The sequence below is a fragment of the Phodopus roborovskii genome, unplaced genomic scaffold (genome assembly GCF_943737965.1).
Source record: "Phodopus roborovskii unplaced genomic scaffold, PHOROB, whole genome shotgun sequence".
Taxonomy (NCBI): Eukaryota; Metazoa; Chordata; class Mammalia; order Rodentia; family Cricetidae; genus Phodopus; species Phodopus roborovskii.
Window position 1 is genome coordinate 8,088,896 of NW_026125397.1, and position 16,224 is coordinate 8,105,119.

At 40.6% G+C, this 16,224-nt stretch overlaps 1 protein-coding gene across 1 annotated transcript in view; it reads left to right on the forward strand.

The window, feature by feature from the left end:
* The first annotated feature begins 2,305 nt into the window (after positions 1-2,305).
* Positions 2,306-16,224, forward strand: part of Samd3 (sterile alpha motif domain containing 3) — a 39,144-nt gene continuing 25,225 nt past the window's right edge. The window contains exons 1-3 of the mRNA XM_051175460.1: positions 2,306-2,430; positions 3,024-3,213; positions 6,284-6,415. Of these exons, the coding sequence (XP_051031417.1) occupies positions 2,352-2,430; positions 3,024-3,213; positions 6,284-6,415 (401 nt within the window). The 5' untranslated portion in view covers positions 2,306-2,351. The remainder of the gene's footprint in view (positions 2,431-3,023; positions 3,214-6,283; positions 6,416-16,224) is intronic.

The following is a 16,224-nucleotide window of genomic DNA, read 5'->3' on the forward strand; positions in this document are numbered from 1 at the left end:
TTTGTGGTTAATATTTTGTATTATACTACAAATCCTAAATTATGCTCTCAGCAGTCTACCCTATTAGCTTCCTTGGAGTTTAACAAATTTATTAAGTAAGATTCCCTTCTACATAGGCTGCTTTACCTCAATCTTACCTCTTTGTGGCTTTAATTAGATGGACCCACCCCTTTACTATTTAATACAAATATATTTCACGAAAGCAAAACTTGATCGAATTAGAGTGGCTGGCTGGTGTGCTCACACGTGGTACTAATTTGTTCTCTTTATTGTCTTGCTATTGTGTGATTTAGAGCCAGTACTCGCCCTCACCTTTTGATATACTGTCAAGGTTTCAGAAACTTAACCTGAAGCTATTTGATACATTTTTTTCCTCATTGTAGTGCTTTTTCTAACAGGACTGTCAAATCAACTAGGCAGCAATAACATTTTACTTCATATTCAGAAAAAAAAAGAGAGTGAAAACTACCAGTTTTTATTTTCTTATGTTTGTCTGAATTCATTATTCAATAACTGTTGTGTTTTACCAGAAGCAGAATTATAGTAAGCCTCCACCAACTAAAACTACTGTGCTTCCAAGTACTGTTTCTCTTTCCTCTCTCCTATCCATGGCTACAGGGTAGCACCCTTATTCTGCCTACCACCTAATCTTGATGTTCAGACATTGCTTCCCTCCCCCCCTTTCTTCTTACTTTTCTATTTTTTTCTAACCCTTACTCTTCACAAGGAAGCCAGAAGTGTGACAGAAAGGTGTGATTTTTAATTTACACCAGAGTCTTGCAAATAATGACTTTTCACACCCTGCGATTGCTGCTTAGCCTGGGGGAGGAGTTCTGTGGCTACTGTTTGTTGAAGCAAATTAGATCCACTGTTGAAATTCAAAGGATGTTCTTCTGCACTTAACCCTTGTTTTCGGTTTTTCAAGCTAGTGGTTGTAAATACTTAGGAGTATGTGGCCAGTTACTTTGAAGTTTCTTGTTTTCTAGGAAATTGCTTTTGAAGTTCATTATTGTCAAACTGTCCTGAATGAAGGGTATATCTCTTTCCTTCCATTCTTAGTCTGATGTTGGTAACTATAAATTACTTGAAAACACACAGACACACAGGCAGACAGGCAGACACACACACACACACACACACACACACACACACACAAATGTTTATTTTTAAAACTTTCAAAATAAAATGTAAACAAATAAACTAATACATTTTTTTAATCTTTCCCTATTGTTCCAATGCCACCAACCAAGGGTATCTTTTCCTTCTGTCATTACGAAATAGCATCATACAGGGAAATGGTAAATCATCTGGAATAAAAGTCAACATTGAAATATGGTGAAAGGTTAAAGTATTTTAGGATATTTTTTTGTTGTTGTTGTTATCTTGCTTTGGTTTTAGGTTTTGCTTTGTTTTTTTCTTCTTTCCATTCCTTAAAAATCCCTGCGTTGGATTATAAAGGCAGGAAAGACCCTTCCTTGAGAAAATGGGGGAAATTACAAAAGTTAGTGGGATAGGTTGGTGGCATGCCAAGTTGCTGAATTAGTTAAGGATGTACCTTGCAAAGTCTATTCTTGTTTCTTTCACTTTGACATTAGCATTCCACTTACTTTCTAATATTGAAGAAGCCCAACTAACTAAAAACATTGTACCAGCTGTCTTCCCAGTTAAATAGTGTTTGGTGCCATTTGAGAAGGTAATAGAATGTGTGAGAGGAACATTGGAAAGATGGGTGAACGACACTTGAAGTCACCTTCTTGGAGAAAGCTGCCACTGACTTTTGCTATCCCAAAGCTGCCAGGGTGATGTGCAGTGCCCTCTCTTCTCTGGGAGCAGCAAGGGGTTAAGCCATCTTGGTTTACTCATATCTCTCAGTCAGGCTTCTATCTGATCCGTCCTCCCTTTCTCCACTGCCCACCCCTCTGTAAATGTCAGCCACTTCCTGATGATTTCACACCTTTCTGTTCTTTGTGAAGAAACCTGGGTGTTAATGGTACAGGATTGGGTGCCATTGTATGCACGGGCTGTCTGTTAGTTAAACTGAGGGATGCCTGTGGAGATAAAGTAGGAGAAGGTGAAGAAATGAGACTAGGCAGTAGGAGAAAATCCACCTTTAAGCATGTATTTGTTTTATTAGCAACTTTTAAGTGTGCATTGCATTGTTAAAAAAACTAATTTTTTAAGAACTAAGTATTGAAAAAAGTATAGTAGGGTAGAGAGGTGACTTTTTTTTTTTTTTTTTTTTTTTTTTAGAAAATCAAGGACCAACAATCAAGGAGGAAGGAAGGCAGGAAGGAAGGAAGGCAGATTATCCTCACCTTTCATTCTACAGGTGTATTGACAAGAATCCGACAATGGAAACATGGTCAGTTGACCAGGTCTGCAAGTGGCTGGTGGAGAAAAACTTAGGTGAGCTGGTCCCCAGGTTTCAAGGTGAGTTGTTCATTCTTTCAGTGAATTTATTTGAGCCATACAGCTGAGCAGGTCCCCTCTGTTTTGAAATCTGTTGTTGTTGCTAGTGTCTGCCTATTGTGGAAAAGTGTTAGTTGTTCGGAGGAAGAATGCCTCTTTCCTGCAGACTGGGGCATCCTCTGAAGAGAATACCACTCCCGGATGATTGCAAACTCTTGGGAGTTACATTTGCTACACACCTTGTGTGTTTCTTTTGTCTTACATAATCACATGTGCTTTATACAGTGTGGGATGTGTCAATATTAAACACCAGCTAGGAGGTATTATCAAAACAGCCTCCCCTAAAGACCTTCTATTTCCTTTGGCTGTTAAAATTGGCCTAGGGATGGTTAACGTGTAAACAAAAAGTCTTTATTGGAACTCAGTGTTCTGGTAATTTCTAAGCAGCAGACATCAAGTCGGAACTGTGAATTATCAGAGCTCTGATAGATCATGCTGTAACTGCTACCACAAGCTTAGAGGAGCCTTTAAATACTTGAACTAGTTAGAGCTTTTTTTTTCCATGCCCATGCTTTCCTGGGAAGTCATATGAAAGCTAATTTTCTTTTTCCCAGAGGAAGAAGTCAGTGGAGCCGCACTCCTGGCTCTTAATGATCGGATGATACAACAACTGGTAAAGAAAATTGGACATCAGGCTGTTCTGATGGAGTTCATTAGAAAATACAAGCAGAGCAATCAATGGCCGAAGCCTACTGGAAGTCCCAGGGAGACATCCCTGTTGTCCCTGGCTCCAGCTGCCCCTGAGTGAGTACACAGATGGACAGGCTTGGTTTTCGTCCTGTTTCTGCACAGCTCTTGCCTTGTGGCAAACAGTCAAAGCTCTTTCAAAACTGTGGCAAATTTTCAGCTAAATGGTGTGCACAGTATTTCTTATGTTTGACTAAATCTATGAGGAATTGTGTCAAGATTGGTTGTTTTTCTTTCCACTGTTCTTTAAACACTGGCTGCTGTTGTTAGGGCAGCCCTGAAGGCAAGAAGTTCCTGCACGAGCAGATGCTGAGCCAACAGTAAAAATGCATGTGTTGAGTGTAGAAAGGGAATGAGCTGTCCTATCCTGGGACCTGTGGCTGCTCCTTTGCCTTGTCCCAAGCTGTTCGTCCAAATGTGTGTTTATTTGCTCAGGTCTCTCTGTGCTAACTTATTTATACTCTCTTCTCTAGGCCTTCACAATAGAATTGGCTAACCCCTTTGACACAATTGAGTTTCATGAATCTTTAAGAGTCAGCCATATAATATGGAACACTGGGACAGGCTGCTGGAGAAATCATGTAGAAAATTTGTGGTGTCAGATAAAGGCTCTAAGGGTGGAGTATGGCTCTGTTTGTTTTTACATCTGATTTTCCATCTAATGGAATGATAACAAAATTCAATCAATTAAAATGTCCATTTCACCTCACCAAGCTTTCAGGCACTCCGGTTTAATGTTTCCATATTTAAGACTTGTCAATACTTTTAAGGTTAAATATTTGCTATTAACTACTCACCATTCATTTAAAAAAATACAAGATGCGATATTTGATGGCATCATTTTATTTTTACCTTTCCTGACATTAGGCCTATAATTGTAACTATTTCTCTTTTCTTGATAAGCAATATAACATTAGAGAGACCTTGCTTAAGTAATTTGATTTTCTAGACTATTTAGATATTTAGGACAAGTAACCATGAAGGGCTAGTCTTACATTGGACTAAAGAGTAGGGCATGGTTGATTTGTAATTCCAATACTTGAGAGGCTGAGACAGAAGTATTGTTGTGAGTTTGAGGCTGATCTGGGCTTCAGAATTAGATGTTATTTTTTAAAACAATAATTATAAATGAGATAAGACTGGAAATTCTTGCAAGTGACTTTTTTGGAGGATTTCTTCTTGTAGCATGGTCTTGGATCTGTGACTTTTTATGAAGTTCCCATTGTAACCTTTTAATCTTTTCTAGAAAAAAGGGGGGTGAACTTCAAATAAGATTGCAATATCATTTTCCAGCACTTTGGGGTGCCTAGAACTTTTGAGCTGGAAGTCCCTCCCCATTGACTGGAATCTTGATCTTTCCTTGGGAACAGCTCAGAAGAAAACTGGCAGCCTGTAAATCCACTTATACTGCTCTGGAGCTGATGGGTCTGCCAAGAGCTCAAGGTTTCAGCCCTGCTTTTACCACTGACTTGGATTGATTTTGTGCTGGACATCTTGTTTCTTCATCTGCATGTTGAGAAAGTGATCACACTCCTCATTTCTTGAATCCATACTGTGAGACATTATGATCTCGGATAATTTTTTGCTTCCTTTACCAGACCTATATAGTCCTCTGTGAATAATTACAAAGCTTTCTTAACCAGGTTATGAATGCTCTTTTAAAACTCTAGCGAAGCCTGGGCATACTGATAGCCCAGGGAGTTATGAATGTGAGTGTATTGCTCTGTGCAGCAAGTTCCCAACTTCTTTCAAGGATTTGTGTCATCTTGCGTTTAGGTGAAAGTATTCTTGTGTGAAATCACAAGTTGACTGTTGATTATATTTGCCAAGCACATTGTACTTAAAGAGTATGTTGTCAATTGAGGACAGTGATATGTCATGGATTCAAACATTTGTAGAAAATGCTTAATAAAGACAGGAACTTGATGTCACCCTACAGTTATGCAACTAAATGTGATTTCAGATCTGTGCTCTATTTGCTACTTATTTAACCTTGAGCATTCATGTGACTTTTTACTACTTTTAGTTTGAGCCAATTCAACTGTAAGATGAAATTATAGGATAAATGGTTCTTTAGGCCAGTTCTTAAAAATCTATAACAGAGTTAGATCAGAGAGATCAAATGGGTTTTAACTTGAATAAAATTTCATTTAGTGGTTGTCTGGTATACTATTTTGCAGAGAAACATCTGAATAGGATACATACTATTCAGAGCTACACAGATAACAGGAATGTGTGGCTTTGCAGTTGCTTTTTGATCATTGGTTTCATTGGATCTGGTGTAGAAATCATTAAATAAGAAATTAGAGGAAATGGTATAGATTTTGTCACCACTACTGTGTAGCCTGTGACCATGGGCAAGTTTCCTTCTGTTCTGGGCTTCTGGGTTTTCTCACTTGAAAGTGATGGAGTGTAGTTCTAAAATGAAAAGATTTCAGGATAATAAGAACCTTCCCTTGCAAATAGTAGGGAACCAAGGAGAGGCCTGACACAGTTAAGCACTGGTTTTTACTGTGTGGGTATTAACTGAAAAAGCAGACTCTGCTATCACCATCACTTCATAAGGAACGTCTTATTTCAGTGCCATTGAAAAGCAAGCCAGATTGGGAGTTGAGGAGATGGCTTGGTTGTAGAGTGCTTGCTATGTAAGCATGAAGACACAAGTGCCCTACACAGAGCCCATGTGAAAGGGCAGGTGTAGTGGCACACAACTGCAAGCCTAACACTGAGGAGGCGGAGAAAAGCCGATACCTGGGGCTCACTGTCCAGCCAGCCTAGAGTAATCGGCTAGTCCCGGTTCACTCACAATGGCACCTGAGGTTGATTTCTGGTATATGTACTCTCTCCTCTCTCTCTCTCTCTCTCTCTCTCTCTCTCTCTCTCTCTCTCTCTCTCTCTCTCTCTCTCTCTCTCTCTCTCTGCCAGGCTGATGAAGGTAGTAGGGTGAATTGGCTTCAGGCCACTGCGTACAGAAGCCACTGTGTGAGATGATGCATGAGGCCTTTATAATAACGTTCTTAGCCATGAGCCTCATGTGAGCTCAGATAAGGACAAAGATGGGCTGAGCCTTCCCCATAGAACACCATGAGATCAGTGGTTATTGCTTCTGTTTAACAGCCCATTTCAGTCACACAGCTCCTGCACTTTACTACAGGCATGAAGAGAACTCAAGTGCCACCAGCTACAGGGACCAGACATCTTTGCATCCAGCTGAAAACCTTGACAATGGACTCATTGACCAACGAGTATTGAAACAGAGGTGAGACACCAACTTTATAGCATTTTAAAGTCAAATTGTGTTTGTCTTTATTTTTATGAGATTTAATGTATTTAAATACACTGTAATTCAAAGCTTTTTCATTGTCCTAGAAGGTAAGCTTTTATCAAATGATGGAGATACTGGATAAAATATCAAGGCTGAAATGACAAAGGTGTTTTGATGATTCTGTACATTTCTTTCAAGTGTTTATTCTTACATGGGAAAAAATATGTTCTTCCATCATAATATATACAGGGTAATTTGTAGGTAACATCCTGCAGAACTTGAATTGAATAAATATCTTTGCCTTGAATTTTGGAGGCTGCTTTAACTTGTCTATACCAGAAGGAGATGCTGGTTTCATAAGCAGTTTCTCAAATTTCCTAGTGATATTTCAGTGTATGGGTTCCATTGCGCCAAAGGCGGGGGGGGGGAATCTATGGACCTAGAGAACCATATGTAGGAACCTAGTGCTCAGACAAAACTATGAGGGGGTACCAGAAAAGAGATGTCTCCTCCTGTAGCATCCTCCTGTAGCTTCTTATAGCCATCCAGCTGAAGTGATCCATGCATCCTCTGTGTATGGTAAGGAGTCCCTACAGAGTGAAACATTTCAGGTGGTTCAGGCATCCACCATTCATGGTAAGAGTCCCTGCAGAGTAGTTCAGGCAAGAATGGTAGGAATCCCTGTAGAGTGAACCAATTTTCAGGTATAGTGGAAATATTCAAAACAACCACCCCAGCACTATGGTCCTATGTGTGTGTTCGTGAGTGCGTGCGTGCGTGCATGTGTGTGTGTGTGAGTGTGTGTGTGTGTGTGTGTGTGTGTGTGTTTACAACCCCTTTACATTATCATCTGATTTAGTCTCTCTCTGGCACTGTCCATATTGCTTTCTCTTTTTAGAAATGGATAAAACTGAGAGTTGGAGAAGTCAAGGAATTTCTAGACAGTTTCCAGATAGTTTCTATCTTATAGTCCAGCTGCCTTGATTCCATGACTCCTCTGGAGGATGGTGAACTAAAAGATGAAAGAGAGAGCTGTGCTTGGATGCACAGGCTTGTAATTAATAGCAGCTACCTGGGAGGCTCACCCTGGGCAACTTTGTGAAACCCTATCTCAAAATAAAACAAAATTCTGGGTACCCTATAGCTTGGGAAGATGAAAGGGAGAGGCTAGGTGGAAAATGAATTCCTTGGTTCAAAGGATGGTTCCAAAATGCAAATCTGTTTTCAAGGCAGCTTCGCTCCCACCTTTCTGTCCATGGTGCTGGGTGATTCCTGGCGCTTTCCTTTGCTGAGGCCTCCAGGTGCACAGAGTGAGCTGGGAGTTTCCAGACACCCACTCCGAAGCTGCCAGAGCTGCTACTGCCACCAGTCATGGGAGAGAGACATGGGGGTGAGGGTTAGTGCCGGTGGGACCTACCTTCTTACCACTGTCTCCAATACAGTGCTGTGAGACAGGAACAATGCTCCTCGTATTTACTCTTCTTCATTGCACCTACCAAGTGGAAGAAATCACAGTAAGACTGCTTTAGAAGCTGAGGGAAATTGAAAGACTTAGAAACCAGAGCGCACATGCCCATAGCTGTTCTCCTCAAAGTATCTCCTAAGCTGTGGGCTTCTGTACTAGGTCACCTATTACTGTCTATCTAGAAAAGAACCTCAAATTTATATAAATAAATATATATGTATATATATACACACATATGTGTGTATATACACATAAATATATATACATATGTATGTATGTATTATATCGTCTGTCTCCTACCTTCACATACCTGTGACTGCAAGAAACAAAAAGCCATGAAAACTAAAGATAAAATGGGCATATTATAAGAAGAACAACTCCCAACATCTAGGGCAGAGCCCTTAAGTTCCCCCTGACTCCACGGGCCTGGCTCTGGACCCTTCCTTCTTTTCTGCTTCCTTGCCTTCATCCTTTGCTTTCCCTTAGGAGATTGCATTATTCTGCTAACGATGGATGTTCTGCTCCTTCCCCACTGCCTCACCCAGCACCAACTCCATAGAAATTCTCCCTGATAATAGCTCAGGTCTTTAGTGCCAACTGACCCAGTCACTCCTTATTGCTTCATTCCACGCATCCAGGGGAGGGAAACTCAGTTGACTCTGTGAGACAAGTTAAGACCACACTAGTCCCATAGATTGTAGAGGGATAGAGATTCCATCCCTCATGTTTTATCTCAGACAATGACAATACCATCCAGCCATTTGAACTAAAATAACTGAAGGCATCTCAATCTTTTTCTTCTGTCCCTCTGCTATTCTATCCTTCGGATAGTCATGCATCAAGGGCCTCTTGTGTGTCTTTTGTGTTAGGCTGTGTGGTCCCTCACCCACCTGCCTACCTAAAACCTGCCTGTCCTTTAAAACTAGCCAGCCTCCGGTGACATCCAGAGCATTCGGGTACCTTCTTTGTATTTCTTGTTCTGCTTACAAAAGTGGATAATAACTTCGGGTTATTAAAGTCTATTCCCTCCTCAGACTATAAACACCTCAGAGACAATGACCATATCCTTTTATTTTATAGACTGAATTTATCTCAGCCTCTGGCACCTCAAAATCCAATCAGACTTCCAAAACTGAGCTGATGCTGATGGATGTGAACCAAAGAAAGACAATATACGTTCAGGAGACAGGATATATGTTTGAATAGCAGCAATTTCTTTTTAGACCTTTTGAGGCAGTCAATAACAAGTGTGGTGAACTTCCAAGCACAGCATCAGGACTTATTTCCCATTCACTCACAGCAGGCAATAAATTTAAAGGTGTTGCCCACTAGATTTTCATGAAGCTAACTGTTTTCAAGAGGTGGGAATGGGAGGCAGAGCAAGCACTGGATTGGGGGCTCAGTTCCCTTCCACTTGCCTCCTGCTAATGATTTCTGTAACTACTCGAAATGGGAATACCACCTGAGCCCAAGAGGACTTAGTGGGAGACATATCTAAGTACCCGACACTTGTCACCAGGTCACACTTGTCACCAGGTGGTTGTTTGTGGTATTTTCTCCCATGTTTCCTGACAGGGGCTTAAGCTTTCCACGTAGACTGTTTGCAGATAGAAAGGAATAAGAGGGTCTCAAGAGACTGAACACTCACCTGACTTTAATTGTAGTCAAAGACTCTGGAAAAGTCTTTGGCTGCAGTCAAAAAATGTGTGTCCAGGGACAAAACACCATGGCACTCTGGAGCAACAGGGGTTTCCTTGGGTGACAGGTGATTCTATGCTTGTTACTAAATGGCTTAAGTGCCTTTCAGGATCATTAGGTGATGTACTGGTGATGTGTGAGGGTAGCTTTTTCTACAGTGGCATTTTTTCCTTCTTTTAATCTATGTACTTAAAAGTTGCTCATTTCTCTTTTAGTGCTCAGTAAGGCAAGATATCAGATAAAGCAAGATTTCCTACATGTTACTTCAAAGACTCTTGACTTGAACTCTAAGTACATGTGCCATACTTTGCTAATGCCTTGGGGCATAATTACTCATTAGTCATGGTTTCACGTATATTTAAGAATTACTTTAATTACTTTGTCTGGCTACTGCTGTGAGATGGTGTACAATGAGCTTTTCCTGCTTTTGCTTTGTGAAGCAAATATCAGTGAATCCTCAACATTTCCCATATATTAGTGGAAGTCATTTTCATAGCAGTATTTCATACAAGAGATAGCAACACAACTGTAGTAATCTATCCCAGACTGTAATAAAGAGAAGGCTTAATAATTAAAGTGTGGCAGCCCAGTTAGAGTTGTTTAGTACAGGTTCTGATTAGGTGAGCATTGAGTCTTTTCAGTGATGCTGGTGAATAAAATCAGGGGCTCACACATGCTAATGGAGCCCTCTACCGTTGTGCTAGGTCCCAGCCTTGTGATTAGCAGCCCCAGCTCCTGTATACTTCTACCCCCTGTTCTGTTGGTCCCACATTGGGTGCCATTTTGTTATGAGCATGTTTTCCTGCCAGCCTGGTCCCCCAGTTGTGCCAGCCCCAAATAACACACAGAGATGCTGTATTAGATATAAAACTGTTGGCCTGTTACTAGCTCTGTCTTAAATATTAACACATTTCTATTGATCTAAGTATTTCCACATGGTCTCATCTTACCGGAGAGAGAATCAGGAGTTCTGCTCTCTTGGTCCTACATTTTGAACCTCCTCCTACCTCTTCCTGAATCCTCCTTGTCTCCTAGTCCCGTCTATCTTGCTTTCCTATTGGCCAACAGTGCTTTATTCATTTACCAATAAGAGAAACTTATTTACAGAATGGCATCTCCCATTACATGAGAGGTTATTATCAGAGACTTGTCATGTCTTTGTTGTGTCAACAAATATTCACTATATAAGGGAACAAATATTTTACACATTTTCTATGGTTTTTTCATAGTTGAATCAAATCTATGTGACAAGATTAGAGAATGAAAGAATGTTGCAGGAGAACCTCGTGATCAGATGGGAGTTCTTGGGACCCACTCCTATAGCTAGGTGTCCTACAAAGCAGATGAGCTGAGAAAGGGGTAAATGTAAGTATTAGATGAGCATGTTAACCCTGAGAAGGAAGAGTTGATAAGACTGGGGACCAGGGACAAGCAAATACTTAAGAGCTTAGTTTTGAAGCCCTGCTATGTCATTTATGAACTAAGAGGTTCTCTAGCTAAGTGGGCCTTATTTCTCATCTGTAAATGAATGGGATGATGACTTAATATATGAAAAGTTCTTAGGACCTGCCACACACACAGTTGGCATGCATAATTTTTAACTATTGTTTGTATTATGGCAAACATGGGAGTTCTGTGAGATTCAAAAGATTCTGGTCTCAACTCTGACAGGTCATCCCAGGTTGAAAATCAAGACTTATACCAGGATGTTTGGGGCAACTGCCCCCTCCTGAGACTCAGGCTCTAGGACAGAAGAGGGAACATTCCTGTCCTAGAAGGCCTGGGCCATTGGTTGAGAGTTGTGGTAGAAAACAGGACAATGAGAGTTGAAGAGAAGCTTCCAGACTTCACAGACAGACATCATTACCATTGCAAGGGCATCAGAAAAAAAGCACACAGGTGATACATTACCATATTTAGCTACTGCATCCCAAGTCAGTGGATCTGCAGGCTCTCCTACACAGAGGTCTGTGTTTAAGATGTATGATAGACTTGCCCTATTCCTTGATGAGAAGCTCCCAGTGTACAATCAGATAGTAGAGACTAAAGGAGGAATCCTGTAATTTGCCTATAATTCTTTGTGAAATATCCACAGTTCCATAAAATAGGAAATACTTACCTAAGGACTGCTGACCTAAATCAATATTAAATCTTCATTCATTTCTCCAACATGCCAGTGTTCCATGAGCGAGCACTTGTTGGGAGCACTGAAGATGCAACAGGAAGCAATGTCTGCTTTACTGTGCTCATATCTCGCTGAGCTATGTAATGAGTTACAGGCTAACCTGAGCTACACAGAGAGAGACCCTGCTCCAACTCCATCTCAAAATTGTGAATAAATAAATTGATATATAAACAAGTGAATTCTGAACCAAAGATGAGTAACTGTGGCCAGAGGCACAAATTCAGGTTACTTTGAGTGACAAGCCCGCTGTGGAAGATGCTATGAAAACTTTTATAGTAACAGAACAAAGGAAAGCATTAGATAGGTGGGCTACAGCAGAACAAGGTAGGCTCTTCTGTAGGGTTTAGGTGTTGTAACAGTCTTGGCTTTAGGGCTGCTGGAAACCAGTGGTCCTGCTAAGATAATAATACATTCCAAGCGTTCCACTTAACAGTCACAAAGATGTTTAGGTCTTACAGAGAAGTATGTAGTGACTATTAAAGACTCTTATCTTCCCGAGTTTGGCTCCTGGAGCTCTGCAGTACCCCATCTCTCCCCACAAGCATGAAATTCTAGTCAGTCAATCAGTCCTTGAGGTTTTCAACTGGTGTGGGAGCTTCCAGAGATCTACAGTTCAAGGAAAAAAAAGAATAAAATGAAATGGAATGTCACATCAGAGCAGCTTGAGGGACCTGGTCATTTAGTTCAGACCCTGGAAGCATGAATTTTGTCTCATTTTCCATCTCTGACTTAACAGTAATGCTCCCCCTGATGGTGGTACTTGTCATTGACATCCTGAGGCCATACTAGTCAATGGTTTCCTTGACATGTGTGGACTGTTCTAATATGAAGGAAATCTACTTTATTGAAAGATGTGAATTTTGTCTATAGAATTAAAGACTTCCTATCTTTAATGGTAGGTTTTTGGTCTGTTTGTTTCCCTTGCTTTGTTTGACACAGGGCCTCTTGTAGCTCAGGCTGGCCTCAAACTCACTATGTAATGAAACATGCCCGTGAACTTTCGCCCTTTGTCTTCCAAGTGCTGGGTTACAGGCTTGCACCATTACAGCACTTTATATTTAACATCTCTCTTCTTTACACATTCCTAAATCTCTTCAGAACAATGTTATCACAATCTGTGCCACACAACAAGGACAGAATGTTACTGCAGCGCCTGGTCACAAAGGCCTGACTTGGGACCTGGCATTTAACCTGCACCAAGGGAAAATGACCTAAGATATATAAAATGGATTTACTAACATTCTTACATTTGAGCCAAAAATGAGAGAGCTGCTCTCTGTTTCTCCCTTTCCTACAGCTATATTTATAGAAAGAATGGGACAACAGCCAGAAAACACACACACACACACACACACACACACACACACACACACACACACACACGGAGAGAGAGAGAGAGAGAGAAAGAGAGAGAGAGAGAGAGAAATAGAGAGAAATGACTTAGCTCTGAGTTCCTGCCAGATGAGCTGGGAGGCCACAAAAGTCACAATTCTTACTTTCCAGGCTCTTGTTACAACAGGGTCTAGGCTTTAGTGGTAAGGACTTCCTCAGCTCTCAGTGTAATATTCCCTGTAGATCTTGGAAAGAAAAGGATAATTTTAAAAGTCCTGATTAGCAAGGAGATCAGTTGCACAATACAGAAATTAAGATAGTCAAGAATAGTAGGCAAGAATAGTCACAAGTCACATACGGTTCTGGAGCAGGCAGCTTTGTTATTTCAGCTGAGGACGTGCACACTAGGGCTACCAGAGTAGGGATGAGAATCCACCTGAGGAGAGGCTTAAAATAAACTTGGAAGAGTGAGAGGGAGTGGGGGTTAAGCTGCTGACACTGGGGTGCTGCATTCCAGACTTTTGTGAGGCTCATAGCTTGCTATTATAAAAGCAGTACTCTGCTAGTAAGACACTTGAAGTTGTATGATCAAAGCCCAGATTAATGTGGGAGCATAAATCACCATGAGAAGTAGGTAGTACAAGGGATACTATGTAGGAAATTTTTATGATACCTGAAGATGAGGAATGGATGTTAAGGCTCAACATGCTAAGAGGAAGACACATGGTAGAAGCCACCAGGAAACTGGCCACTGTGTTAGCCACAACAGTTATCACAGGCTGAGGAGCTTGCGCAGTACACATTTGTATTCTGATTTTAAAGTCTCAAATTTAAGGTCACAGTGGTGACCAGTTCATTCTCTGATAAGGGCCCACTTCCTGCCCTATAGACGGTGCCTGTCCTCACTAGTTTTATGTCAACTTGACACAAATTGTAGACATCTGGCAGGAGGGAACCTCATTTGGGAAAATGCCTCCAGAGATCAGGTTGTTAAGAGATAAGTCTATAGGGCATTTTTCTTAATTAATGACTGATGTTGGAAGGCCCAGTCCAGTTTTGGTGGTGCCACCCTTGAGCTGGTGGTTGTGGATTCTATAAGAAAGCAGCTTGAACAGCCATGAGGAACAAGCCAGCAAGCAGCACTCTTCCATAGCCTCAGTATCAGTTCCTGCCTCCAGGTTCCTATCTGCTCTGAGTTTCTGCCCTGGCTTCCCTCAGCAATCCCTGATTCTGGATATGTAAGCCAAATAAACCCTTTCTTCCTTGAGTTGCTTTGGTCATAGAGTTTCATCACAGCAACTGTCACCTTAACTAAGAAACCTTCCTTCTCTCTACATCCTCACAGTACCCTAGTAAGAAGGTACATTTCTGGCATCTCTTCATAAAAGGATGCTAAGTCTCAGTCAACCTTCTTGATCTCATCTAGCTAAAGTTACCTATACAAACACAGTCATATCACAAAGGGGTTAGGTGCTCAAAAGGGATCTGGGGAGGAGGGGGACACTAGTGAGAATCTAGTACCTTTTTAAAAAAATAATAAATCTTTTTCAGATGTGTTGAGTGGGAGGGAAACAGGGAGATTGTTGGCAATATGGGGTAGAGTATGGAAAAGGGAATATGGGGAGATGGTTAGCAGCACTTGTAGAGTATCCAAGTTAGGCTCCGATACCTCTGTTGAGCAGTTCACGCACAATCTCGGCTCTAGAGAATCTGAAGCCTTCTTAGGGCCTCCTTGGGTGCCCACACATGCAGCTTAAATAAAATAAATGCACATAAATAAAAATAAACCTTTGGGGGGAAAAAGAAGGAAGACTGTAGGACAGAATCATTATCAAGGCAATAACTGAGGGGAGATTAAGATAAAAGAATTTGAAAGAAATGATGAAAGTGCCTGGAGGCATCCTTTGGGGTTTAAAAGGGGAGTTGGATGCAAATTCTTTCCAGTCACTTTGCTCATTCTTTTAAGAAAAATCACCATGCATTAACCTTGCTAAGCAATGGTATTTGCACTATGCAAAGAAAGCGTTCCTGCCCTCCTGGAACAGCTGGTATCTCTGCTTCCTATAGATGCTCAACAGTATCTTCCGTGAAGGGTTTTCCTTAGCAGGCTGGCACTCCATTGGATCTGTTCTTCATAGAAATAGCATTATTGCCCTATGTGAACCCCATTAAACTACAGTCAGTCTGTGCTTGGAAAGAGATGAATGATTTTTCATTCTTATTACAGTTAGACAAAGTTAGAAATCCAATGAGCCTTTATGAGAAGTCCCATCTCATCACTTAAAAAAAATTAGTGCACAATTTAAAAATGCCATGTTTCATTGGGCAGGTGAAATTACTGACGGAAATTGGGGATGATGGATAGGTTAATCTGCTTGACTCAATAATTCCACATTGTATAAATATGCCATAGGTATACCACAGTATCACTTTAATCTCATAAATATATATAATTATCATTTGTCAGAATCTGAAACTGAAATAATGATGATACTGCCATTTGTCAAATTGCTCGCTTTATTATAAATTTTATTATGAATATATATTTTTATCACTTTATGAACTGAGCACTTAGCAAGCAGTATGTTCTCAGACTGGGGTCACATTAGCATATTTTAAATGGCTTAGAGGTTTATTTTATACCCAGGATTGAAAACAGAGCTGTGTTTGTAGTGGCAAGCTTATCAAAGAGCCCTGCTTTAGAAATGAGAAGAAAAATATTAGTGTCTGTTTAACTTGGGAGTCCTCTGACTCCTGTACTTAGTTTGGGGCAACCTGCTAGTGCTATGCTAAACTCCAGCTTGCTGAAAAGACTGGGAATAATTTTAAGACCACAGTACAGATATTTTTAAAACAATGCAAATACAATTTTATGGAAGGGAATAGCTGTGGCTGCAGTTATCTGCTTTTGAATTAGAATGTATTTGTTAACTTTTGGGAGTTATTTTTTCTGCATAATATTCGTTTTAACTTGTATTCACTCATTAGATTATAGTTACTTCAAAAAATATGCCACATTGTTCTAATGTAAAGAAAAGGAACATTTTATGCCTGTGATTTGCCTAATCTGTCTATATGGGTCATAATACATTCAGAATAATCTCATGTCTTATAGTCCCTACT